The sequence below is a fragment of the Anser cygnoides genome, chromosome 1, assembly GCF_040182565.1.
Source record: "Anser cygnoides isolate HZ-2024a breed goose chromosome 1, Taihu_goose_T2T_genome, whole genome shotgun sequence".
Lineage (NCBI taxonomy): Eukaryota > Metazoa > Chordata > Aves > Anseriformes > Anatidae > Anser > Anser cygnoides.
Window position 1 is genome coordinate 104,065,320 of NC_089873.1, and position 27,874 is coordinate 104,093,193.

The following is a 27,874-nucleotide window of genomic DNA, read 5'->3' on the forward strand; positions in this document are numbered from 1 at the left end:
TTTAAAGGACTTGGCTTGACTTTATCCAGGCTTGACTGACTCTGATTACCAGCCACACCAGACCTTATGAAAAGGTATTGGCAGTGTCCAATGGAGAATACTGTTATTTTGACAACTGCAACTAGTTCCAAAAAATAGTCTGCTTGCTCTGTTGCTGTTTGGAAGTCACATATTGAAGGCATTATTTCTGTTGGAGACAGTAGCCACAGCAGGAAATTCATGCACAGAAAAAAGGTACAGATGTTGCTTAATAGGTGTAAAAAGTGATGCTGTCCTTTACTAGCCACTTGCATAGAGAAGATTAACTGCACTAGCCCTGCACAGTACTTAGGAACAGTCTCTTCTGGGTACCGGGTCTGCAAGATTAGGAGGGAAAATCTTCATTATATTAGTAAATAAATAAAATGGACCCCTCTTACCAGAATGAGAACAAACCCATCTTTCCCCAGCTGTGACTTCATGGCATCATCTTTGCTATTCTCTTTATTCACACCTCTTCATTTTTTTGCATGATTCTGTCTTAAATGCAGGTCACGAGCCCCAAAGTGGAGGAGGTATCAAGTCAGCAGCTCCCCAGTAACGTCTAGTAAAGACTCATTCTGTGACGGACCTCTCTCATGCAGATAAGAACCTGCACTTAAGACAGTTACAACAGAGCAACTGGCATGCGATAATTTAATGGGGTTAACATTAGTTAACAATTAGTCCCTCTTCCACATCAAAGTGATTGTCCACACCCACTGGGACTGCAGAGCTGTGTGTTGTAAGGGTAGTCCTGGTGCAGCTTGTGCTTACCTGAATACAGAAATTGCATCTGCATATGAAGCATACCCAGTAGAACTTTGCACATAACTATATTCTGGTCTTCTGTTTGAAAACTGAAGATGAAAATCCTCAGGACCAGTCATGTGCCAGGCCAAATAAAAGACCCTTTGTAGGACCTTGCATCACTTCTTCTACAGGCAGTGAAATCTTCATCCCCCAGTGAATGTCTCCATATTGCTGAGTGGGTAACACTGTGAGACTTTCATCCAACTCTGGCTCCTGCATTCAGTTCTGTCACTGAAGTTTTGTATTTGTACATCTGACCTTTTGCAGTTCCAGTGTTCTGTGCTATCCAGTTTTGGATCATGCCATGTGTACAAAGCTTCTTATTTCTCAGTCCCTCTCAGGTACTGATTACCTTTCTGATAATTTACCTTCCACTTGCCATCTGTCTCTTGTTGTTTGTTTGTTGTTATTTCTCAAGGACATTTTGAATTATATTTCAAATAATTCTTACCATTTTATTATCCCAGTTCAAGCCTAGTGTACATTCTCCCAGTTCAAGCCCAGTGTGCATAGCTAAATCAACATGAAAACATACTTCAGATATTTATTTATTTATTGGGGGGGGGGGGGGGGGGGGGGGGGGAGGACCCATATCAAAATTTTCCCGTGCTAAACTTAGAACCATAGATTCACAGAATGGCTTGAGCTGGAAGGAGCCTTTAAAGATCATCTAATTCAAACCCCCTACCATGGGCACGGACACCTTCTACAAGACCAGGCTGCTCAAAGTCCCATCCACACAAGTTTGAACGCTTCCAATGATGGGACATCTGCTACTTCTCTGGGCAACCTCTTCCAGCATCTAACCACCCTCATACTAAATAATTCCTTCCTTATATCTAAACTAAATCTACCTTCTTTGAGTTTAAAACCACTGCCCCATCTCCTGTCACTACACACCCTGATAAAGAGTCTCTCCCTTTTGAGGTAGTCAAGGATACAATTGACTTTCTGGGCTGCAAGCACACATTGCTGGCTCATGTCCAATTCTTAATCCACCAGTACACTCAAGACCTTCTCTGCAGGGCTGCTCTCCATCAATTCATCACCCAGTCTGTGTTGATATTGGGGATTGTCTCAACACAGGTGCTGGACCTTTTACTTGGCCTTGCTGAACTTGCTAAGGTTCACATAGGACCACTCCTTAAGCCTGCCACAATTCTTCTGGATGGCATTCCTTCACTTTGAAGTTTCAACTTCACCATTGAGCTTCGTGTCATCCACAAACTTGCTAAGGGTGCACACAATCCCACCATGTCATTAATAAAGATATTAAACAATAAAATTCCCAGTACAGAACCCTGAGGTACACCACTCATCAGTGGTCTCCACCTGGACATTGAGCCATTGACTATGATGTTTTGGATGCAGCCATCCAGCCAATTCTTTATCCGCTGAACAATCCATCCATCAAATCCATGTCCCTCCAATTTAGAGACAAGGATGTTGAGGGGGACTGTATCCAAAGCTTTACACAATTCAAGGTAGATGACTTCTGTTGCTCTTCCCTTGTCCAACAATGCTGTAACTCTGTCATAGAATGTCACCAGACTAGTCAGGCATAATTTATGCTTGGGGATCTATATTGGCTGTTTCCAACCAACTCTGTCTTCTGTATGCCTTAACGTGGTTTCCAGGAGGATCTGTGCCATGATCTTACCAGGCAGAGAGGTGAGGCTAGCTGGTTTGTAGTTCCCCAGATTTTTCTTTTTAACCCTTTTTGAAAATGTGTATATTTCCCCTTTTCCAGTCAGTTGGAACTTCACCAGACTGCTATGACTTCTCAAATATCCTAAACCAGGAGATGGCGTGGCTCTTTGAGAGGGCTTTAAACTAGCTATAAAGGGGGACATGGATGAAATGAGGGTCATTAGAGATAAACCTGGGGGAGAAATGCCAGGGTTGGCAGTGAGAGCAAAAGGTGCAACTGAAGTGCATTTACACTAATGCACGCAGAATGGGCAACAAAGCCATTTGCAGATGACACGATGTTGGGGGGAAGTGTCAATCTGCTGGAGGATAAGAAGGCCCTGCAGAGGGACCTGGACAGGTTGGATCGATGGGCAGAGGCCAATGGGTTGACGTTCAACATGGCTACAGGCTTGGGGCAGAGTGGCTGGAAAGCTGTGCAGAGGAAAAGGATCTGGGGGTGCTGGTCGATGCTCGTCTGAACATGAGCCAGCAGCGTGCCCAGGTGGCCAAGAAGGCCAATGGCATCCTGGCTTGTATCAGGAACAGTGTAGCCAGCAGGACCAGGGAGGTGATCGTCCCCCTGTACTCAGCTCTGGTGAGGTCACACGTCAAGTACTTTGTTCAGTTTGGGGCCCTCAGTACAAGAAGGACATCGAGGCCCTGGACTGTGTCCAGAGAAGGGCTAGAAAGCTGGTGAAGGGCCTGGAACACAAGTCCTGTGAGGAGCAACTGAGGGAACTGGGGTTGTTTAGTCTGGAGAAGAGGAGACTCAGGGGAGACCTTATTGCTCTCTACAGTTACCTGAAAGGAAGTTGTGGGGAGCTGAGGGTCAGCCTCTTTTCGCAGACGACTAGTGATAGGACAAGAGGGAATGGCCTCAAGTTGTGCCAAGGGAGGTTTAGGTTAGAAATGAGGTGACATTTGTTCTTAGAAAGAGTAGTAGGCATTGGAATGGGTTGCCCGGAGATGTGGTGGAGCCACCGTCCCTGAGGGTGTTTAAGGAAAGGTTGGATGTTGTACTTGGGGACACAGTTTAGTGGGTAATATTGGTGGTAGGTGGATGGTTGGAAATAGATGATCTTGGAGGTCTTTTCCAGCCTATGATGTATCCTGGATAGTGGCTTAGCAACTTCAACCACTAGTTCCCTCAGGACCCTGGGGTGTATCTCATTGCATCCTATGGACTTATGCACATCCAAGTTCTTCAGATAGACTTGAACCTGATCTTCTCTTACAGTGGGTGAGACTTCATTCCACCAGTCCCGGACTTGAAATGTTTTTACTTGGGATGTGTAGAAGGGGCAATTGTTGGTGAAGACTGAGACAAAAAAAATGTTGAGTAACTTGTCTATATAATTTGACTTATAAGTTAAATTTTAGTAGTTTGTTCCTTACTGTTGATTGGATATGAATTCTTTGGGAGGAATCAACTCATTCAGCTTCAACAGAGAGTAAGAAATTATTGCATTCAATTATTTCAATTCATTATTTGTCATTTCAATTTGAATTCATAAACTAAGTATTACAAACCTAGGGGCAGCATTATAGTCTTGAATCAGTTTTACACAGGCTTTAGAAAACAGTTCAGAGAAAGAAATTCTATAGTATTGGCAGCAAAGAGCCAGAGGAATAGTGAAGATTTGAGTCAGTGAAGAAAACACCACGTTTCTCTACTCTTACGAGGTAGCAATTGCTCTTAGTAGCAGCTTCAAAATAAAACCATGTTGATATCAAGGCATCAACAGGCTCCTCCTTAGAGACATTGCAGGGAGTGGCTGAAGCTACCATTATCCTTGTTTAAAGTAGTGTAAGAGAATGCACAACTAGTAAAACAGTCGAGGAGAAAAAACAAGAAGAACTGATGAAAAAATAGGTTGTTGAAACAAACATCTAGAGCAGCGGATTGCCTGAAAGTACCTTGTGGGGAAAACCTGAGAACCCCTGGAAAGTGAAAGAGCTGAGAGTTGATGTGAAAGAAGTATCCATCAAAAACAAGAAGAGGATGTGATGAAAGTACCTGTTCTTACAACATGCTCATGGTTTCTCTGAGCTTAGTGAAAATTTTTGAGGAGGTATTTGAGTACAATAGCAGATTATGTTTATAAAATATAATAATATTTTTTAAAGGATGGCAGTCTTCCACACCACCTCCAATCTAATATACCAAGTAGCAGTGATGCTAACGACACACTGGAAGGTGGCTGGCTAGCATTTCTCATGAATTTCAACAACAGGATGGGGAATATTCAGCAACACTTATGAAAAAAACAGTGAAGACGTAGACTTTGAAATACTCTGTAAAGCATCGGAAGAACATTCTCTAGCAGTGAAAGATTTAAACTCTGAAGGGAGTTGAGATTTAAGTGTGCAGGAAACAAAATTGTCAAAGTGTGAGAAGACTTCTGGACTATCTCATAACTGATTACAACTTACAATTCAAATGCACAAATTAAACATTGTAAAGGACAGGAAGACAGATTGGAAGCTGGAGTGGAGATGCAGGTCTGCAGGCATCTACATTTGCTATGGGAAAATTTGTACAGTATCTTCATGGAGTCCACAGAGCCTTTTAACAAGCACACTGAGAGCTGTAGAAAGGAGTATCAATAAGCTTATGGGTTCTTTAAGCAAGTCAGATTTCATATGTGTGTATCTGAAGTCCTTACCTTCTGGAATTCCAATAAAACATTTTATTTCAGACAGTATCTCAAATGCCTCAAGTACCAGTGAGTCTTTTTCTCTATACCAAAAATCCAAGGATGGAAACATCTGAAACAAATGTGAGGTGTTTTCTGTGGTGTTGTGATGCACTATGGAAAGAGCAGATGTAACACTATCTATTCAAATCTGTACCAAGGGACTGTGCCTGGCCACCCAATAAATTGCCTGTTCAGTGTCTGCCAGAGATCATCACACCATCCACCTCCTCCCTCAAAGTAACACGAATGGCTGCCTCTTCCCCACCATCAGCAGCATTGTGGGGACTAAGGCTATTGCCTTTCAGTGCCTCCTGAGTAAACAATCTCTGTTTACAAATAAAGTAGAGAGAGTGGGTTTGATTGCCTTTGAAACGTGGAAAGATAACCTCTTTTCACTGTTCTCTCTCATAATTTTCCTGTGATTTGCTGGCCAAATGGCATTCTTGGTAATACTTGTGCACCTCACTGTCTGCAACCAACAGGTGTAACAAGTTGATCTTTGTAAACAATTATTTTGCTGGTGCACAAGAAAAGAGCAGATTCTAGCTCACTGAGCAGTGCTAACTACATGGGGAAAACTGAAGCAAAATCATCAAGAATTATTTTAGTCAGTCAAGACAAGAGACTTGACGCATGGAGGAAATCTGCTGGGCAAGACAACATGGTTTAACACACACAGTTTTCTAAGCATAACAGCATTTTAAAGGCCAGCTTTAAAGGCAAAAGAATGGTTGGTCTCTCATCATCATGCACAGAAGAGATAGAAACCATGTCTAGCCTCTAACAGGAGGAAGGCTGAATAAGCCTGTAACTGTTCATCTACTGAGGTGGACAGCTATCCAGGCAGATGTGTAGTTTTTATGTGAAATCTCAACACACATGCATGTTCCCATGCATGTCTAAATGAACATGCATCTATGCAAATGCTTGGTAAGCATGTCTGTGCATGTGTTGATCTACAAATGAATGCATGCGTGCACACACTCAGACCAGGTGTAACATGCACACTGCTCTTTCTATATGCTCAGTCACACCTACTGTGTGCTCTAAGGGCTGGTTTCCAGTGTGAGGAATACATTCCAGAGGACACTGTTTGGGTGAAAATAAGTTATTTGCCTGCTTCTTTGACTCCAAGCCTTTTTCCTATTTGCACAAACCTGGAGATACAAACTTATTTGACACTGCGAATCATAAAACTGCTCAGAGGTGCTTTTCTGAAAATACACAGTATCTGCAGTTTATTTTTCAGTTTGGTATGAGGGAACAAGGGATTTTCAAGCATGGGCTTTTTCCTCAGGCATGCATCCCATGGATGACTCAGGGCAGATAAGTCTCTAGTCCTTCACCAGCCGGTAGATGTGATGCTGGGCACCATGGTCACTAGCTGACACCTCAAAAACATATGCTATGCACAGCAGGGTCTCCTGTGTGTCCCTGTTTGTCACAACCTAGACAGAAAAGGAAGAAGACAGAAGCTGAGATGGCATCTGCTGTTTCTCTGCTTACATATTCCAACACATAGAGCAAAAAGTCATTAATAAGCAAAGAACAGAACCATAGGAATGATGCACAACTCAGCCACCACATGCCCTAATCTATGTGCACACACCCCCAAGGAAAGCACTTTTGCAGCAGCAGGACTACAATGCAGTGAAGAGACAGGGAGGTGAGCAGAGTCTACTGAGGAGAATAGAAGGCTGTGACCAAGCAGCAACCACACAAGTGGAAGCAGGTCCACTCTACTCCCCACCCCCTGGTGTTACAGATTTCATCAGAGAAGGGATCTGCAGAAAAGTATTTTTGCTCTGTTTGTTGGGTTTAGAGAGGCCATCTCCTGTTGCACATCCACTCCTGCTCATGTGATGGTATACCACAGCCATGAACAATTCTTTCCCACCATCTGATCCTGCTTGTCAGTGGTAGGCACAGAACATGAGAATTAGAGAGTATATCTCATTTTACAGGAGATATTACGAGTGACCATTTTTCAGCTCCCCAGTCAGGGGTAGAAAATTCTCAGCATGCTGTTCAGGAAGCAGGACTGCAAGACTACAAGGGTAATATATAAAAGGCTGTGCTAGCACCCACATGAGATATGCCTCTCTGTGACAGGAGGTGAGAAAAGGACATGAGATTACTGAAAACATAAAGCTCCAGATGAAGTATAAATATATGACAATTTTGTTCATTAAATTTACAGCAAGCACTGGCCTAAATGTGGAATGACACATGCAGAAAGCAGTTACAGCATTTCTCAGTATGAATGACAGCATACATGCTTTCAGTCTCTCTGTCCCTGCCCACTTCATGCCTTTGCTCATCTAAAAAAACCTTTAGCATTTATACTTATCTTTTCTTCCAGATGCTAAAGAGCTTAGTAGAAACATAGAAAAGTAAGGCCTCCTTTACCTCATACCCTCAGATGTATAATGATATTATTAACTTTGTTTTATAGCCAAGATACATGAGCCACAAATCAGAGCAATGAGTTGCCTGAAGTCCCACAGCACCTCCAGAGAATGGAATGAACACCACTTGATTTCCCTTCTTTACAGCCTCTAGAATCTCTTCCACTTACCCATCTTCAGGTTTTCTGGGCAAAGATCTGCGACACATCTTGTAGAGGCGAGCACAGAACTCACAGTCCACTAGGATAATCCACCTTCTAAGATGACTTTGCCCTCTTCCCAAATTTAGGCTGCATCCGAGCCAGGAAAGACTCCTGGTATAATACAGACACTAATGCAATCTAGTTACTGTAGCCTTGTAGTACTGCACTACCTAGAGGTTGCAGCGATTCATGAATGTGTCATAGAGCTTCCCCTAACATGTCTCTTCCTTTACTTGCCTTGATATTCTTTCAAAGTTCAGGATGGTACTGAGGAAACAACTTTTTTTTTTTTCCTACCAGGTCTGGGTGAAGAACTCTCCCCATGACAAAATTATATGGTCATTTAACAGTGTTCTTGCTTAATTAACTTGCAAAAAGTACCAGGGCACAGACAGGACCTCAATGTCCATCTAATAGTGGAATGAGTACTTTCTTCACTATGACTTCACATCCTTCTCCTTCCTGTATGTCTCTACCTCATCAATTTTCCCTTTATCTTTCTTTTCTTTTCCCTGTTATGCAGGCCTCTCAAATTCTACTGCTTCTCTGCATGAGCTACGATCTCTAGAGCTCCTGTCTTGAGGTGCAATACACATGAGAAACACTAACTACAATTAGATGCTGAGCTGTAAAAGGAATCTGCTTTGACTCACAACAGTGAACTCTTGCATGGGGCTTACATGTTTCCAAGCTCCAACGAAAACAGTTCAAAGTCCCACCTGTAAGATAGTAAAGTTCTCCAGCACACTGTTCATCATATACTTCTCAGGAAGGTGCTTGAGTTTATGAATGAAGTTTATCATGTATTCACAAAGAGGGGAACGGTGAATGCGATAGGAATAGTGTCCATTTTCATACCGTGCATACTCTGTCTGCAATGTAAAATAGAAAAGGGGCATATGTCACATCAATAACAATCACATAAAAGGACTCAGAACAGAAAAAAACACAATGACTTTTTCAAGGTTCCTCCTTATGAGAGTTTCTGGACAGCCTTACACAGAGGGATTTTTTTGGTTTACATACACATCTTAGCTCCTGTATCCATCTTCCTTTGAGCAGAAACTGATGCTTGTTTGTATCATTTCATAGCAGACTCTTAGATGCCCTTTACCTCCTTTCACCTCAAGAGCTTGATTTCCTTTCCCATACACCACAAAACCTTTCCCTGACCTAAATACCCCATCATGCAAATCTATAACCAGACTCTAGGCATGTCTATCATATGACTAGAGATGAGTCTTGGGAAAGAACATAGCTTGAACTGACTGCTGACACCAGAACATCTGGTGTTTTGCACATGGCTGCTGCTTTGAGAAAGACAGCAGCAGGAAGCAGGTCAGAGCAGCTCTCTTAGCAGCTGAAAGTGGTGTCAGAAAACATTTCTTTGACAGCAGTTATATGCATAATTATGCAGCTTCACTGTTGCTAGAGCTGTAAGTATGCAAGCACTGAGATAAGCCTCAAAAAATCATAAGACTGTAGTCTGTAAATGATTACAGTCTATTCACTAATTACTGTAGTCTATGATCTGTTTTCACCTTTCAGGACTACAAAACAAAAATCCAGGTTTCCTAGCTTTTCTTTGGTCTCCAGAAAATCCAGATAATCACCAAAGCTGAAAGTCTTACATATCCACAAGTCTTCAGAAACTGAGATTTAAAGAAAAAGCATCAAGCGCTATGAGGCCTTCCATAAAGTCCTGAAAATGCTATGTTGCAGGCTGGAGCAATTTTACAACTGCATGTCTCAGAAATAATAATCTATGGCATCCATCTCCCTGGTGGGAAGCATGGGATATATTTCACCTTTAGATATATGCAGCATGCAAACACTTGAAGTGACAGAACAGCAGCCAGAGGACCTTGCACACAGGGTTCTGCTCCCTACCTCCACTTTCTCCACCACCTGCTTTCCAAAGGAACACACTTTAGTGGAACAGGTAATGACCATGTTTTCCGGGCTCTCATATTGGCTGGAAACACCATAGAAAGATCTGGATTCATCTTCAATGTTGGTGTTCAAATCAGCCTGCCAAAAATAAAAAAAATAAAAACAAAGGAAAAATAGATTATTATCAAGTACCTGTTGTGGTGTTTTTTTACCATTACCTGAACGGATTTTGCTTAGCCAGGATTGTCCAAAGCTCCAAAGCAGATCAATGTGCATCAAGCAAGCAGGAGAAATTTGAAGAGTATGCAGTAAAATCCAGTTGGGAACTTCAAAAACGTCTTCAGAAAAACTTGGTGGGAATTTGTACATGTTTGGGGAAATATGAACATTAAAATTTGAACATCAAAAATATATGGCATGACATCTTGCTTTAGCTGATATTTACCATAACAAGGCAGTGAGAGAACAACATGGAGGTACACAAAGCATTTGGAGAGCAGACAGGAGGACATTGTAGAGTCAGAGCAATGCAACAGATTGGCTAGACTGGGCTGCTTCACTTAGGAGGAAAAATAAGGGTACAGGAACTGGAATAAAGTTCTTCCACTCTACAGAAGCATGGAAAGAGACAGAACGGGGAGAAGGAATGTGTGAGTACACACACACATGCTGTGCTCAGGTACTATGATACAGTGATATGAAGAATGTAATCAGATAGGATGCAACATAAAGAATGTAGGTGGCTCAAGGATCCAGCCCAGTTCCACCTGAATACAAACCCATCTTTATTAGCAGCCACAGTTTTGAAATGTGGGTGCCTAAGTTTGGCCAACTGAAGCCTCATGTTGGGACCTAGCTCATTAAAATCATGGTTCTCTGAAGAGTCCACTGGGGGTCATTCAAACTACATTTAAGAAAAGAAGAAGTGACATTCACTTACACTTTGAAAACACAAAGGGTGTGTGGGAATATCCAGTTCAGCTTCCTCCATTTCAAAACTAAGAGGGTAGAGCTCGTCTATACTCTATGAGCCCAGGTGCTAGCTTACTTCAGCAGAAAAGCAATGATCAGTCCCCATGGGCTATTTCAGCCTATTCTATTCTTCCTGCTGAACTGAGGGAAACAGGAAACTGTAGAAATTGTATTCCTGCTACAGTGGATACAGCATGAATAGGATTGTATTTGATGTGATTCTAGTGTGGTTTTCTTAGCTGATGTCATTGGTGATTGTTTTCACCTGAGCTAGAGCAGGACTTAGGACAAGCAACACTAACATTGGAACCGGAGAATCTCAGTAACGAATGTCCTTTTTCTGTGCCATAAACAATACCTGTCTCTTCTCTATTATGAGATAATTCTGTTAACTTATTTCTCTGAAGTAGCAATTTCAAAAAAGATTTAAGTCAATCTACATCTGTGCTGCTGATAGAAACTGCCAATCCAGCTTTCTCCCCATCTGCAGCAACACAAGCCTGCTGCTGCCATTGTGCTACCATTAGCAATTGTACGACTCTGTGATTAAGCCAGAAGAGAAAGCTAATCCCAGCCAAAACAGTTTTTTAATTTTGTTGTGGTTTTGGTAGGATAGTTTTCAGTCAGACAAGAAAGCTCATTTGGATCCTCACAAAGCTATAGGGGCTGGAAGAGGTGTGCGTACATGAAAACTAAGGGCTGCCTATTTTGATAGCAACACACATGCAGGTTGCTTCTTGGGAAACTGTACTTCAGTACCTCATGCCCTCTCATTCCTCTTTTACTGGCACAAACGTTTGTGTAGTTGTAGTACAAAAGTCATTGAGGAATTACTCAGCTAGCTCTTCATGGGATCGATCACTTCCTTGACCTGTTTCAAAAGCACTTGTACGTATTCAGACAATGCGTGTTGGGAGGATGGGCTGCAATGGGGAAAGCAGAAGGCACGTCTGCTTCTACTGGTAAATGCTGGGTTTGAGCAACTATAGCGGGAACGAGAAACCTGCTAGAAGCCTTTCTGTTGCCACTCCTTTCAAGTTAAGTTTTGGCTCTGCACAATCAGGCTGAAACTTTCCTGTACCACAACACTCACCAGCAGCTCCCACCTCACAGAAGTATTGCCAGTAGTGATGACAAAAGCACTAACAGGAAGAGCAGCCCTGTAGTAACGTGCAGTATTTCCTTTCAGTCCAATTCCCCTGGCTGTTAACTTACCACCTCAGGCATATGAAGGACGAAGAGATGACGGCAAAAGAAATAAAATAAACCATCTCCTCATTTATTTCAGAAAATCCAGTTCCATTTACCACTTAGCACAACACTGGGACATTGCTGCCACTCTGCATTTGTGCATGCATATTTCCACCTAGAGAAGAACTACTATCTCAATTTGATAATGATATCACAGAAAATCCAAACCAACAATCCAATAAAATCCAATTATCATGAATTTTTGGTAAAGTACAAACTCAGAAAGACAGATTTTGGACAGGTTTTTCATAAAGTACAGTGAGCAGTGCATCTCCTGGAATATCTCATAGACAAGCAGCTGTAGCATCCAGATAATTCTAGCAATACAAAGATTCAATCCAGGCAAGATGACGGGATAGTCTAATGTTCTAGAGTCAATGCTGGAAATATTAGGGATGGACACACAGTTTTCAATCTGCTTGTTTTCTTAATTGAGAGCATAACAGCACAGTATTTAAATACATGATCACAAATCACTCTTCAAAATACAAGGTGTTGTCCGCAGTTTTATACAACTATCCTTAATAGTTGTGTCATTCACACCACAGACTATGATGAAAGAAAATCCATTTGTCAAAATGGTTTGCTTTTTTTCTATAATCCCCCCCTCTCTCCAACCCCCTCTTTTAAGCAGAATGTCTCCCTCTGAAATAGTGATAAATCTTCAACCATTGTAAACCTGCTTGGCCCTGTATATAACACATTCACACCAGTTTGCACCAGCTATGCACTCAACCCTCTATGTTTTCCTAAACTCATCATCCCCTACATGCCACATATACCAAGAACACCCTCTAATTTACCAGGTGATAGCTGTACAAAGCCAGCAAATATTTTATGCAGTGTTACACTTCCATGATCTGTCAAAACTTGAGCAGCATATGTAGACAATTCCAGGCTAAATTTTACCTGGTAGAACAGGTGTTAACAGGAGCAAGGCACAAGCATTACAGGCTTGATCATAATTCAGGTTGCCTAGTGAATTGTTAAGTTCAGAAAGAAGTGATTGCTATCCAATTTTCCCCACCGTATTTATGCAGATACCTCATTTGCACTACAAATACACATGTATTAGAGAGAAGCAATGTTACTTTTTTCTGGCTTGGGTTTTTATTGAGTTACCACAATGTTAATTTATTGTAGAATCATAGAATGCACCCTCCCTCCCCCCTGACCCTGTCAAGGGCAGGGATGCCACCCACTAAATCACGTTGCCCAGGGCCTCATCCAACCTTCTCTTGAACACCTCCAGGAATTGGGCATCCACAGCCTCTCTGGGCAACCTGTTCCAGTGCCTCACCACCCTCTGAGAGAAGAATTTCCTCCTAACCTCTAATCTAAATCTCCCCTCTTTAATTTAAAACCATTGCCCCTCATCCTGTCATTATCTAAGCAAAAAGTTGCTCTCTATTTTTTTTATAAGCTTCCTTTAAATATTGAAAAGCTGCAATAAGGTCATCCCAGAGCCTTCTCTTCTCCAGGCTGAACATCCCCAGCTCTCTCAGCCTTTCTTCATAGGAGAGGTGCTCCAGCCCTCTAATCAACTTTGTGGCCCTCTTCCAGACTCACTCTAACAGGTCCACATCTTCCTTGTGCTGGGGGCCTCAAATCTCGATGCAGCACTCCAGGTGGGGCCTCAAAACGGCAGAACAGAGAGGGACAATCACCTCCCTCGACCTGCTGACCACTCCTCTGTTGATGCAGCCCAGGGTGCTGTTGGCCTTCTGGGCTGCAAGTGAACACTGCCGGTTCATGCCAAGCTTTCCATCGACCAGAACCCCCAAGTCCTTCTCTGCAGGGCTGCTTTCAATGAGATCTTCTCCCAGTCTGTCCTCATGTCTGGGATTGCTCCGACTGAGGTGCAGCACCTTGCACTTGGACTTGTTGAACCTCCTTAGATTCACATGGGCCCACTTCTCAAGGTTGTCCAGGTCCCTTTGGATGGCATCCCTTCCTTTGGTTGTACTGACTGCACCACTCAGCTTGGTGTCATCTGTGAACTTGTTGAGGGTGTACTCGATCCCACCGTCTGTGTAATTGATAAAGATATTAAACAGTACTGGTCCCAGGATGAACCTCTGAGGGACACCAGTCATGACCAGCATCCACCTGAACATAGGCCATTGACCACCACTCTCTGGGTGTGGCCTTCAGGCCAGATGTCAAGGCAGCTAACTGTATTGCTTATTTGGTTTATTTGACCCATACTCCAGCTGTCTGAATAAAGATTAATTCTTTTTCTTCTCAAAAGAGGAACCAGACTAGGAGTCCTTCACAATAGTGTTCAGCTATATCTCAGGGTGGGGGGGATAAACACAATGAAAAAACCCATACATGAAATCTCAGCATCTCCAGGGAAGGAGGGCAGCAGCTGGCTGAGGACTTTGGTTCATGTTTGTAGCAGAATGGAGCTGCAGCACCTCAGACGGATACTACTGGCAGCTCTGTGGCCAGGGACCTGGGGGTCGTCATGGACAACAAGTTAACCATAAGCCAGCAGTGTGCCCTTGTGGCAAAGAAGGCCAATGGGATCCTAGCCTGCATCAAGAGGACTGTGGACAGCAGGTTGAGAAAGGTGACCCTCCCCCTCTGCTCAACACTGGTGAGGCCACACCTGGAGTTCTGCGTCCAGTTCTGGGCTCCCTGGTAAAAGAGGGACATGGAGCTACTGGAGCAAGTCCAGCAGAGGGCTACTAAGATCATGAGGGGACTGGAGCAACTCTCTTATAAGGAAAGGATGAGAGAGCTGGGCCTGCTTAGCCTATAGAAGAGAAGGCTGAGAGGGGATTTTATCAATGTGTATAAATACCTGTACAGAGGGGTGTCGAGACAGTGGGGACAGACTCCTTTTGGCAGTGCCCAGCGATAGGATGAGAAGCAATGAGTACAAACTGAAAGCCAGGAAGTTCTATCTGCATATGAGGAAAACCTTCTTTACTGTGAGGGTGAGGGAGCAGTGGAACAGGTTGCCCATAGAGGCTGCGGAGTCTCCTTCTCTGGAGATATTCAAAACTCACCTGGACGCAATCCTGTGCAATGTGTTCTAAGTGACCCTGCTTGGCAGGGGGGTTGGACTAGATGATCTCTGGAGGTCCCTTCCAACCTCAATCATTCTGTGATGCTATATGTAAATATAAGGCCAAAGAACCGCAGCAGCTCAGGACTCGAACCCCGATACACTAGTTTTCCCTCCTATGGAGATTATTACTTCCAAAGGGAGACAATTGAGGGAAAAAATAAAACAATGATATGTGCCATAGCCAATTAACCTCCAAGTATCAACTGGACAGTCAGGTAAATCCCTATTGGATGCAGTTACACTTCCCATGATTGCACAAGGACAAAATCTTTTTGCATATAATAGAATCTCTAATGACCAAAAGAGATATTGCTTTTAACTTAACATCTGAAAATGATACAGACTCCATGCCTAGATTCTTATGAGCTCCTCATCAACAGGACTCAAAACCATATTGTCACTTTGGGGAAAGGATTCTTCCTTTCTCTTCACTTCCAGTGTTTCTTCCTCTAAACAAAAGTTTGTGCCAAATCACACCTCATCCTGTGCCTGCTTACATTTCTCTCTGCCCAGAATGTACCAGGTATGAAACCAAGCAGAGGAAGTTCTGTTTTATTCTGTCCAGTACATTCCATGCCTCAAAGATACAAGGCAATAATATTAATTGTAACTTAGAGTGAATTAATTTTCCCATCACTTCATCAAGTAGGAAGGCCAGTCCTCACTTTATAGTCTGGGAATGCACGGACTTCTTGAAGACGTAACACTAAATGTGATTCAGACTTGGAGGCTAGAACCTAGGTCTCTGAGCTCCTCAGTGGCAAACACACTAGCATATCCAACAAGTAGTGAGATAACTCTTGAATACATTCCTTACCCCATCCTAGGCAGCCAAAGGAAAGACAGTCAGGATTTAGGAAAGCCCCCACCCAATGGGATGAGTTGCCTTGTCCCCCAGGCTCCTAGCAGCCACTGCTAGCAACAGGGAATCATTGCAGCAGGAGCAGAAGCAACATTTAAGCTGGTTGGATGCTGTCAGCATTCAAACAGCTGTTCACTTTTCTTCAAGGGCAAAGAAGAAGAATAAATACAAGAGACATATTACAAGCTGAAGGTGATTGATGAGCCACTGACTGGACCATACTACTTTATCTGACAAAGTCAGGGCTTTTGCCTTCTGTCCAAGAAACTCCAGATGCAAAAAGGTGTGCACACTTTAGCCAGCTCATAACAACAATCTGATGTGTCTGGAATGCATTCAACTTACTGTGCAAGCTCAGCACAGATGACATACTTGTCTTCAGCTTGCCTGTTGAGTTTCAAACATGCTGAAATTACAGTCACTGAGGTGTCTGTGGAAATAGGTCTCAGAGATCTACAGATTGCATTCAAGAGAGTTGATCTGCCTGTTTCGGTGCTAACATCTGAGATTTCCTCCTTTAAGGAGAAGTAAGCAAATTTTCTTAAATGCAAAACAACAACAAAAAAAATCTAGACAGAAGAAAATGGATTTTTTTGGGGAAAGGCATAGTAATCCTGAACAAGGCTAGTATTACTTTTTTTTTTCTTTTTTAAAATCGTCTTGGTGGTCTGAGTTCTTAGCAGCTCTGCTGCAAACGCCTTGGATGAGCCTGTGTTTATTACTCAATAACTGCAACCCCAGGAAAGAAACACTTACAGAAAAGTTGGCATTGTGCAGTATCCTAACAACACTAAGTTTTTTGTCAGATCTTTGGTGGGAGTGAGCTTCACAACTGATTACTGAGAAAGGCCTCATTCCTGCTACGATAAGGCCGTGAATCAAAATTTCTCAGAAACTGTTCACAAAGGGAAATGTGACCTTTGAGAATCAGTCTTCAGCTTATCTGAGGCTTTGAAAAGCAGTAACTGGACAAGAGTCCAAGTTGTAGTAAATCTTGTGAGAAACCATAGCTTGACAATATCTTGCACGCATGTCCCACGGTCAATGGAAAGGCATATGGTAAGCAATTCTTTAAGAATGTTTCAAAATGTGTGCCACTACCTCCAAGAAAGGTGCAAGATGGCAGTTCCAGAGCTAGACAAAAATTGCAGAAGGTCTTACCAACAATAAGGTTAGCTGCGACTTAGCTAGCCACCAAGGATTGTGTAATTTTAACATCCAGCGGACAGATTGCCTCAGCAATTCAATCTGCTTTTTCCTGCCAACAATATCTATTCTGTTGAACACTCTGGGGAATAACTTTGGTGAAAAAAGTGTCATTGATTGACATAGAGATCCCTTACATAAGCTAGCAACTGTTAGGAGGTGTTGCTGTTGACTGCAGGTGAAATTAATGTGCTGTCAGATCCAGATCCATTCTCAAAAAAAAAAAAAAAAAAAAAAAAAAAAAGGCAAAGATCTTAAAAATCAGGGTGGAAGGCATACAGCAGACAGGACAAGGTGACAAAGGGAATTTGCACTGCTGCTGACCTGACTGGATTTGCCTGGGAGAGGAGAGAAGCCAAGTGCAGGACATGTACTCTAGCCCACCCCTCCAGCCCCTTCCACTAAAGTATAATTCATTTAATGGAAAGAAACAACACAGTGATTTGACTGATTCAACTTGCCTATCACTGATGAGAAAACTATTACGTTTTCATCATTGACAGGAAAGGTCTCCTAAGCAATTCCCTTGATAACACCCCTATGCAGATGTCTGCTCTGGACAAAGTACTGCCTATCCTGAATTTCTTTCTTTCTTTCTTTCTTTCTTTCTTTCTTTCTTTCTTTCTTTCTTTCTTTCTTTCTTTCTTTCTTCCTTTCTTCCTTTCTTCCTTTCTTCCTTTCTTCCTTTCTTTCTTTCTTTCTTTCTTTCTTTCTTTCTTTCTTTCTTTCTTTCTTTCTTTCTTTCTTTCCTTTTTTTTTTTTCCTCATCTTCCTTCTATCTTTTAGTAATTTTCACAGCTTCTGAAAGCTTTAAGATGCAAGTGCACCATTCTACTAATGTGCAAAGCCCTGAAAACTCCTCTTCCCCAAACTATTAATAACGACGAATTTAGGAGGAGTTCATGGGGAGAAACAAGTAACAGGTGGTAGAGATAATATTACGCTGGAAAAGAGCAGAGCTGCCACTGCCTATGTGTTAGAAGGCAAATGTCTCACATTCATTGTTGTGTGCTAGAATGCAGCTGGAGCACGGAGAAATGTCACTGAGATATCATACACAACCTGCCAATCCAAGTCAAAGAGTTAGCTCATTGTACCAGACTTTCAAAGCCAAAATCAAGGAAGAATTGCAAACACTGCTTATCTTTCAAATTAGTCAACTTTTAACACTTAGCTATTGTATAAATAATTTAAAGCACCACTGAATAAATGTGAACTCTATTTCTCAGTTCTACTGTCTCCTGTGAAATGTCAAGAAACCCCAGACCTGGTGTTTGGAGTTAGGCTTTCAGTGCACAACAGATCATTGGATATATTCACTTCATAGTGCAGTACCGACAGTTTCCTGACTCAGTTTCTTCAGGTGTAAAACTGCATAAATACAAAAACAACTTATTCAATGTCTTGATATTTTTTTGGAAATCTTTGCCACCTGCAACCACCACTTCAGTTCAGAACCTCTGAAAAAAACATTCATTATCTTCATGTCTCACAACATACCTTAATACACATTTAATTACCCATCCAATTTTAGATTATCAGTAAGTTGCTTTTGGATAATACTTTTAACTTAACAAAGCAAACAAACAAACAAACAAACAAAACTATGAATCAATAGTATAGCAATTGCTTTATCTAACACCTTTGGACATCAGTGTACTCATACAGCTTTTCAGAGTAATCAGGGAATAAAATGAAAAAACACTCTATTGTATATTGTTTACAGAGGTATAAAAATGCAGAGATATATAAAAATCTCAGCTGAAATCTCATCTTTTCTGAAAAACTTTTTTTTTTAATTACATTGCCTTATCCACGAAAAGTGTTTGTTTAGGGAGGGTGAAGTGTGGCAAAAAAGAACTTTTGAAAACACAAACACTTTTTGCTCTTACCCAGAGCCTGTAAAACATTTGGTCAAGCCCACACTTCCATATTTGGAAATACCAACATAATGTCATGCAGAATTTGCAGGTTTTGCTACTTTATATGAGCTGGTCTCTCCTGTGGGCTGGAGTTGCACCATCTATTGCAATACATAAAAGTCACGAATTCCCATTATAAATGTGGCACAGTGCATTACAGTCATGGCTCATGTGCTTTGATTAAGTATAAGACTGAACTACCACAACACATTGGAATACTGAATTCAAAGTTTTCCAATAAAAAGCTTTGGATTAAAAAAAAAAAAAAAGAACAAAATTACTTCAAAAATTTTTTTTAATTTCTTCTGACCTTAGAGATGCTAGCTGAAATCTTACAACAGGATTAACGTAAGTAAGCATACCTGTAAAACACAATACAAATCATAAAAGTGCCCCAACCCTCTTTCATCCAGAATAATGGCAGCAGGCATCATGCTTTCATCCCCTACTACTGTCTACTCTGAGAAACAAATACAAGACAGAATTATTTACTCCTTACAAGCCTTATTTGATTTTATTCAATCAATGACTTTACTCGTAAGCTTACTTGTAAGCAACATCCTTCAGTGTTTCCACCAATAAAACCTGATGTCACCTCCAGAGAGGACTCAACAATGCAAAAGTACCAAAAAACAAGTGAGAAAGCCAAAATATTAAGCCAGAAATCCAGAAACATCACTGTTGTGAAGAGTACAAATGCAGAGACCCATGCAGAGACCATGCATGTTTAAATGCAGACAAGTACAGAGACCATGTATAGTACCACTGACAGTGGAGTAAAGATTCTTCAAATCCTATGTCACATCTCTTTATGCAAACCAAGTTTCAATGAGTTGATACCCTCTGAACACCAGACACCCCATGTGGGCCCACTGAGGGCCAACTCAATGACATTGCAACATGTAAATCCTTAAAAGCCTGATTCTAATTGGTCTGACATGGTATGTAGGCCACATTTACCCTTGTTATTAAAAAGAAGCAAGATCTCCAAAGCCAACCCCACAAGCACAAAAGTATGCTAACTGTTTAGATAAATAAAATCGCAGTTGCACAAGATCACAAGTTCATTGTGATTTTTCTCCCCTTAAGTCAAGGAATTCAGAGTGTTTTATTCTGTCTAGTTAACATCTCCCTCTAAGCTCCTATTCTATGATTCTATGATTCCCTGTTTTGTTTTGTTCTTGGAAAACTTCCAAAGCACTTCCAAGTGATACCATAAAGGAGCCAGTCCTCTTCACCTTGGCACAAGCACTTATATGGGATCCCTACAGAACAAAGCACCTAAGCAGCTGTTTGTTGCTGCTCCTACTTCTGCAAGGACCTCTTCTTAGAAGCCATTCCATCTTAGCTTTTCCTTTCTTTTGTCACATCAGACTTCTGTTTCCTTTCTCAGACGGTTCTTAGTAGGGCATTTACTACCCAGACGTTTGCAAAGGAGACCCTTTCCAGCAAGATGCTGCTGTCTCTCCCAGGTATCTGCCATCCACAGGGAAATAGGGTTGGTATTTTACTTTTTATTTCAACTTTCTCAAGCAGGCTTTGTTGTATTTTGACCGAGGCTAATCCCATTACCAATACAGCTCAGTAGTACACAATCTAGGGCAGTAAAATGATGTGTCTCCAAGGAAAAATACCAGACACTTGAACAGCGGACTCCTAGCCAGCGTTCTCCAATTCATTTCTGGAAAGGCCAGGCTTGGAATAGCTGGGAATACACATCTCAAGGCACTTAAATTAACTCCTCTTTCTCCTGAAAGCACTAGTTAACAGGCTTTCTTATTCCAGTTTGTTTGAAGAGTATGAGATATGAAGATCATTTCTCATCATCTTACTCCTGACCTGGGGTTGAATCATAAGTGGTAAGTTCAAGATGAAAAGCTCCAAATCTCATTACACGTTCCCTCAGCCATCTAGCTTGCAACTGCCCCAAGCTCCTATTATTTTTAATTGTGTAATATCTGTAATAATATTGATAATCAAAACTATTTTATTTGTATCCTGAAGCACAATGGCACAGCTTTTTGCAAATTTAAGCTAACTTGTGAAAATTCTATCCAGGCCAAATTGAGTGCATAGTTTTTTGCCAGGCTGATTTCTGCCAACTTACCATAAGTAAATTCAGTAGTATATTAGCAACATAATCCAATTTCATAATATGTCTCTCTTATCTTTTGTCTATCCTCATGCCTGCAGTCAATACATATCTGTAAATCATTAGTACTTGGATAACACAAAATCCAGCTAATGAGATGAGAGAAGAGAAGGAAAAATGTTGTCTCTGACTGAGAATTTACTCAGCACTGAGGGAAGTGAATGCATATGAATACACAAAGAATTTTCTCTGAATTTTTCTCTTATACATAAATAATTTTTTCCAAAAAATAATAAATAAATAAATTCAAATTACCAAACTCCATGGACACTAGTTAAGAAGAACTCTGCAAATGACACTGTGAAAAATATGTCCTGCTCCAGGCTGGAAAGAGGGCCTTGTGCAATCAAGGAAAGATCCCCAAAGACAGCTGTGACTCTATTAAGTCTTCTGAACAGAGTAAATTTGTTGGGAGCTGATAGTCTTCTAAGAGCTAGTGACCTTTAAAGTGAGAACTTCAGAGTAAATGGGTACCCTACAAAGGGCCCTTCCCTTACCCAGAACTTGACAAGGAAGAAGGCATTAGCTGGCCCCCTTTCAAACAGCTCCTTCAGGCCCCCTTTTTTCTCAGGGAACTTGTCATAGATCTGCCGGATATCCACTGCCTCAAGATAGGGATCATTGTAGCTGGGACTTGATTGCCCAATGTGCACGAACAGGTGTTTGTTATACTGCAAGAAGAGGAAAAATATGGAATTAGGAAATTGTTCAGTACATTCTGAGCATACATTTCTTCATGCGAGAAAAACTGACACTTTAGCAAACTGGTAGAGTCCATCCCACCACAGAAAACCAAAAAGCTCATGAGATCATTTTAAAATATCCTCATGCTCAGAAAGCACGCAGTTCACTTATCAATCTATTCAGGGTGTAGGAACAGTATACAGAAGGGGGTGCTGCCTAAAATTGTATGAGTGATTACACAGAAAGCTCTGTACCCCCACACTACACACTAAACCATCACTCCAGAACTGTGACAATAATTGTTCTTTCATCTTTATCCAGAAGTAACAGGCAAACACAACCTGACTACTGGAATCACTGAAAATTTGATAGCACTTTCTAAAAAAGCAGAAAAATTAGCAGAAAGATATCTGCTAATACCAGCTCATGTTGTTATTTCTTTCTTATCAATACATCCATGCTTCTCGCTTCTTTATTGTGTGCTTTTTTTTTCTTATATTCAGTCCTAAACCGTTGCCTCATGCCACTGTTATATAGTATGAAATAACTTGAGATGCAGAATGCTACCTGTCACAAATCATTCAGTCAATAAACATCAAGCTCCTTATCCTGTGAAGAACTACCTAAATTCCCACAGCAAGATGCCAGCCAAATACTACCATCCTTTCTGAACTGCAGTTATCCTGTCTCAGAGACAGGAAGTATAACTGGCCCATCACCAATGTGTCTCAATATGCAATATCACAAGACTTTAGTGAGACAAGCAAATCTTATTATTCTCATTTTATAGGTGGCAACACAGAAACACTGATTCACGTTAATCCCAGTTGCCCCCCAGATTTAAGTTCTCAGCACACCAGAGAGACTATGTGGCTCCATGTTATCTTAGCATCATCTGGTGTTGGATCTGTACTCCAAGTCTGAAAAGGATAACTAGAATAGCCCTGCAGGGGCTGTTCCACCGGCTTATGATGTCAGTGCCTTGAGATCTGGTATGTGAATTACCATGACCCTGTAAAGGAAGGCCAAAAGCACATGGCACAGAGCTGGCTATATTGCTATAAGCGATTCTGTCCTCTAAGAGAAAGATCTATTTTAACTGGGTTGTTTCCCGAAGATGTATTCTCAGTAGAGCAATGAAGCAAGTATTTCCATGTACATATAGTAGTATAACACATCCACAATGATCAGAAGCTACCTGAATATCAAAATTAAATGAGGGGTGGAAGTCAGGTGTGTATCTTACTGTATCTTGATCTTGCTGCTGTTCCAAGAATGCAGAGAATTCTAACATCCAAAGTTTGGAGCTAGCAACCCTTCGTCCTTGCCAAGCTGGTACTGATGGTGAAGGGGAGAGACCAGCAGGAGACTCAAACCCTGAGTACACAAGATTTATGTATCAAAATTTAGAAATAGACAAGTTGGTAATAACTTTCCAGAAAAGCACCTGTTGTCAAAGCTGACTAATTACATTTTCATCTAACTTCATTATGCAGAAATATCATTCACAGGTTTCTCGCTCCACATGTGCTCTAAATGGCTTTTCAGTCACCCTCTGCTAAGACAGTAATGTCAGGGTTGTCATGACTGTAAAAGACAATCTGCCTGGTTTTGACACCAGAGAAAACATGTTCAGCAACTTTAACAGGACCTGGACTGGGCCTTAAATGAGCAGAGGAATAGGCTGCTTTAGTATCAGAGAATGGAGCAATACAATTAGCATGATTATTAACTTCTCAAACAGAGGAAGTTGAGAAGAAAAAGACATTTATTGTTCAGTTTAATAAGGAATTGGAAAGGCAATCATGTTATGACAGAAAACACTGTTCTAGTACATCCAACATGGTGGAAGAACAACAGAGATACATTAGCTTTCGTTTTATGTTTAGCTAGGAGGAAAAGAAACACCCAAACAACTAACCAAAACAGGAAAAAATGTGTGTGTGTGTTTATTTAAATAAACCAAAATTAAAGTGCTTCAGCTCTCTCAATAAAAGGATGGAAAATGGTGATAAGGGGAAATCATATAAAATTAATATTGGACTCACTAAAATGTTTCAGTAGGTAAAAAGACTTTTAAAAAAATAACTGCATCATTTTTTAAGTGTTAGCTATTTTTGAAGTTAGCACAATTTCAAAGCAAGGACTGTATTTTCTTACCTACCTGGTAGTGGCAGCGGAGGCTGTACAGCATATGGTTGTTGAGAAAAAGGTTTCACACTACAGACATACACAGAGAGATGGTTAAAAATAACAAGAAAATAACAAAAAAAAAAAAAAGAAGAAAAAAAAAGGAAAAGACACTTGATCAACTTTTTACACAGATTAGATGATTAAATCAAACACTTTTCATTTCTCCCAGAATGGCTTCTATTCTTTTACAAACTCCTTTCCCCATATTAATAGCCTATTAGTATCTGATACTAATAGCCTATCTATTCCTATCTGTTCTCTATGTCTGTCTGTTCCCACAAACATCAACAACAGCACCAGAAGAGAGCAAGAACACATAGCCAGGGCGAAGAACATAGAACCTTCCAGCCACTTGTCCTTAAGGTGGCTTAAATTGCTCACAGAAACCTATCCTGTTAAGTTATGTGATAAAAAATTTGTCTCCACACACTCAAAAGTAGCACAGAACAATGGCAGGCAGAACAACCTGAATTATGAATTATGGAGCCTGGAGGGTGACTGTAAGTCTAGTTCGTCTGTGTGTGTTTATTTTTGTGGGAGGCAAACTAGGGAGAGCGAAGACCCAGGCCCAGCTACTGGGCGGACTGTGCATCTAAACCCTGCTACCAAAGACATTCACTGTGTGTGTTTTTGCACATGCATGTGTTTGTGTGTGTGAGTGAGGGGCCTGCAACAGCAAATGGAGTGGAGCTGCAGCCTCAGGGGTTCACTTGCTTGGGTGCCAGCAAAAAGGCAGACAAGGGATCCACGGATAGCTTCTGGATAGAGTGCATACACCCAGCTACTGGATGGATCCATGTCATTTGTTTATTTCCTACAAACACCTTTATCTTGATCAGCCAGAGATGGGTAAAGGATGAGGCCGTTGGTGCTGTTTGTATTTCTACAAATGCTGAGAGTCTGTCTGTGTTGTTTGTTTATGAAGACATACGGTTTTATCTGTTTAAGACTCTCTTGTGACCCTCAGTTTGTCTTCAACCATGGGCCTTAATTTAAGTCTCAGATCCACTGTCATGGAATCTGTCTGAGAACAAAGCATTATCTTAGCATTTCATAAATCTTGAAGTAGCTAATGGTGTTCCTCAAGGAGGATAAAGGAAGCACCTGCTTTAGACACTCAGATGAAGGAATACTCACTCTTGAGAAGATCCAGCTTGGCCTGGCAAAGGTCCTTGCCAAAACTGCAAAAGAACAACATACAGGCAATGGTCATCACTCTTAGGACAGAGTTAAAAAGCCAGACTTGCCACTGTCTAAAGAAAGAAACTGCAAGCTCACAGACTTAAAGATGTGACTTTGCTACATTCATTCACTTCTTGATTTACTCATTCTACTTTCTTGATTTAATACTTGTGGAGGTGCTCACTGGTCTTGGTTTTCTTTCTATATGTTACAGTAGTGACATGCAAGAAACTGACCCAACGGTGTTTTTTAATGTTAAATGCTATGTACGCATTCTTGTACCTCCATCTTCAGAGGGATCCCCCTCTTGGATGGACCATTTTCTCCAGGAAAACTTTACAGAAGTATTTTGGCAGAAATCAATGCTCAGCAAATCTCACTAGGTCCAACACAAAAAAATGTGGGATGCAGACAGGCCTCCTCTGTTAAAGATTTTATGTAAGGGCCATCAATTTGTGATGTAAGCACTCAGAATTAGGTTGGGAATGATGGGATTGAGAAAGGGTTGGGGTAGCCCAAATTATTTTATCCAAGATCCTGGACTAAGAAAGGGGTACAGACACTTAAAAATATTTCAGAAAGGTGAATACCCAGAGGATCTTTGGTTGTTCTTTCACTTGTGTCATAAAATAAAATAAAATAAAATAAAATAAAATAAAATAAAATAAAATAAAATAAAATAAAATAAATAAAAAAACCATTACACTTTTTTGCGTCAGTGTGAGCAAAGAATCAGATTCAAACTTTTGAAGCTATATAATAGATTTACTCTACAAAAAAATGACTTTTGGCCCATTCTTTCCAATGTTCTCAGGATATTCCTGAGCAGGTCCCAACACCCTTTCAAATATTCAAGTGTCTTCAATCCAACTCCTCCAAGACAATGATTCACTCACCCCAGAAACAGCAGGGTAGGCTGGTCGTGGGAGACCAGGCAAAGCCATTTTACTATGGAAGGCAGTTGCAGAGATAATCTGGGCAGATGACATTGTAGCCATACTCTGCATGGCTTTATCTTTAGCTGCCTGATCCTAAGGGCAAGAGTAGAAAAAGAGAAAACAGAATGATTATAATGATAAACCTGTTGCCTGGCCTAATGCTGCATAAACAGGATTATCACCAGCTTCTTTGTAGGGAATAAGTATCTCTAAGAAACTGGGCAGCAGATTTGCCAATAACTATCCTAAGAACTCTTCAAAGCTTGAGTCCCTTATCCATTACTATATTTTCAATGTGACTAATCTTCCTTTCTGGAATATTGGGATAACTGTTTTAGACACTATTAAGCATTTGTACTTTCTGTCTGAAGGTTTTTAAGCCCCACAGTTGAAATGTTTTGTTACAGAAAATACGACCTTAATTTAAAAAAAAAAAAAAAAAAAAAAGCTAATTGTTAACACAAAAGGAGTTTGTCTTCATCACTGCGAAAAGACTATCTCAGTTCAGGACTGCATTACTCCCAGGTAGAACTGAACGTTTTATTACCATTCTTGGGGAAACAGGAAATCTTAATAACCTCCCAGGGCACATACACAAGAACATTCTGTTTTGTATTTTAGCAGCACGGTAGAATTGTACACATCTTTACAGGCAATAACAGTGCAACAAACAGGGGGTCTAAAGTATGGTTAAAACTAAGGGCATTCTTCATTTCTTCTACCAAGAAATAATGGACAAGCAAAAGTACTTTGCCACATTCTTCCTACACCCCTCCAAAAAGTTATCTTTACTGTTTAGACACGCCATATTTATCTGTGGCATTATAATTATAATGGGAATGCCACAGATGAATTGATGGCTTGGAGAAGTTGCTGAAAGAGGTAAGCTCTTGTCCTCCTCAGGAATTCTCAAAACTATGATATTCGTTAATTTTAGTAACTGCAGTAAGTTCTCACCCTTGGGTCTCCATTCTCTCTCCCCCTTCCTAGGGTTTTCTGAAGGTCAAATCCCAGGGATACTGATGTGTGTAATGCAAAAACATTTGGAGGAAGTGTAACAAAAGCTCAAGAATAAATGATAACTTTTAAGTGAAATAATCTGAATGGGCACAACATTTTTTATGTTATCTATGACTCTTGTTAGTACCATTAAAATGTATGGAAGTATATTAATTACTGAGGAAGTTCCTAAGTATCTCCAAAGTGAAGATTACATTTTTCAGAATGCAGTTTAAATGATGCTTTGGGTAATTCTTTAAGGATTACATGCAACATTATAAAGGTAAGAATTCCTTTTTCCTTTATTTTTCCCATGACATTTCAAGTTGTCAGTGCAGAAGTGTTTTTTTTCTTCCTTTATTTTCTCTCTAGAAAAACCATATTTGTCAGCTCTTTCAGCTAAAAATTCTCTAGTCATTTATATTTGTGCTTCCAGTAAAAAAAAAAAAAAAAAGACATCAAAAACTTTTACCAAACATTAGCAATTTTTGTCTTTTGTTTTTATATTTTCAAAACACACTGGAATAAATAATAATAAAAACAAAATGTCCCTCTTTTCCTTAGTATAGTATCAATTAGCCACCCAAGACAGAAAACTACTGCCTTCTGGTGACAGATTTTTCTTCAAGCTTTACTCTACTGCCCTCACCTCTATCTACTATAGGAACAGTGCAAGCTTAAGGAAGAGACCTCAGTTTGTGTGGGAGA

At 40.9% G+C, this 27,874-nt stretch overlaps 1 protein-coding gene across 3 annotated transcripts in view; it reads right to left on the reverse strand.

Moving 5' to 3' along the window:
- Window positions 1–6,429: 6,429 nt before the first annotated feature.
- TEAD4 (TEA domain transcription factor 4) overlaps window positions 6,430–27,874 on the reverse strand; it is a 59,944-nt gene continuing 38,499 nt past the window's right edge. For 2 of the 3 annotated variants that reach the window (XM_048054452.2, XM_048054449.2), the window contains 8 exons: window positions 26,126–26,260; window positions 25,185–25,228; window positions 24,019–24,074; window positions 23,101–23,231; window positions 21,668–21,841; window positions 9,724–9,864; window positions 8,553–8,705; window positions 6,430–6,670 (listed from right to left, as the gene is read on the reverse strand). In XM_048054452.2, the coding sequence (XP_047910409.1) occupies window positions 6,557–6,670; window positions 8,553–8,705; window positions 9,724–9,864; window positions 21,668–21,841; window positions 23,101–23,231; window positions 24,019–24,074; window positions 25,185–25,228; window positions 26,126–26,236 (924 nt within the window). In that variant the 5' untranslated portion in view covers window positions 26,237–26,260 and the 3' untranslated portion in view covers window positions 6,430–6,556. Of the gene's footprint in view, window positions 6,671–8,513; window positions 8,706–9,723; window positions 9,865–21,667; window positions 21,842–23,100; window positions 23,232–24,018; window positions 24,075–25,184; window positions 25,229–26,125; window positions 26,261–27,874 lie in introns of all 3 variants that reach the window. The other variant, XM_048054451.2, reaches the window with a different exon arrangement.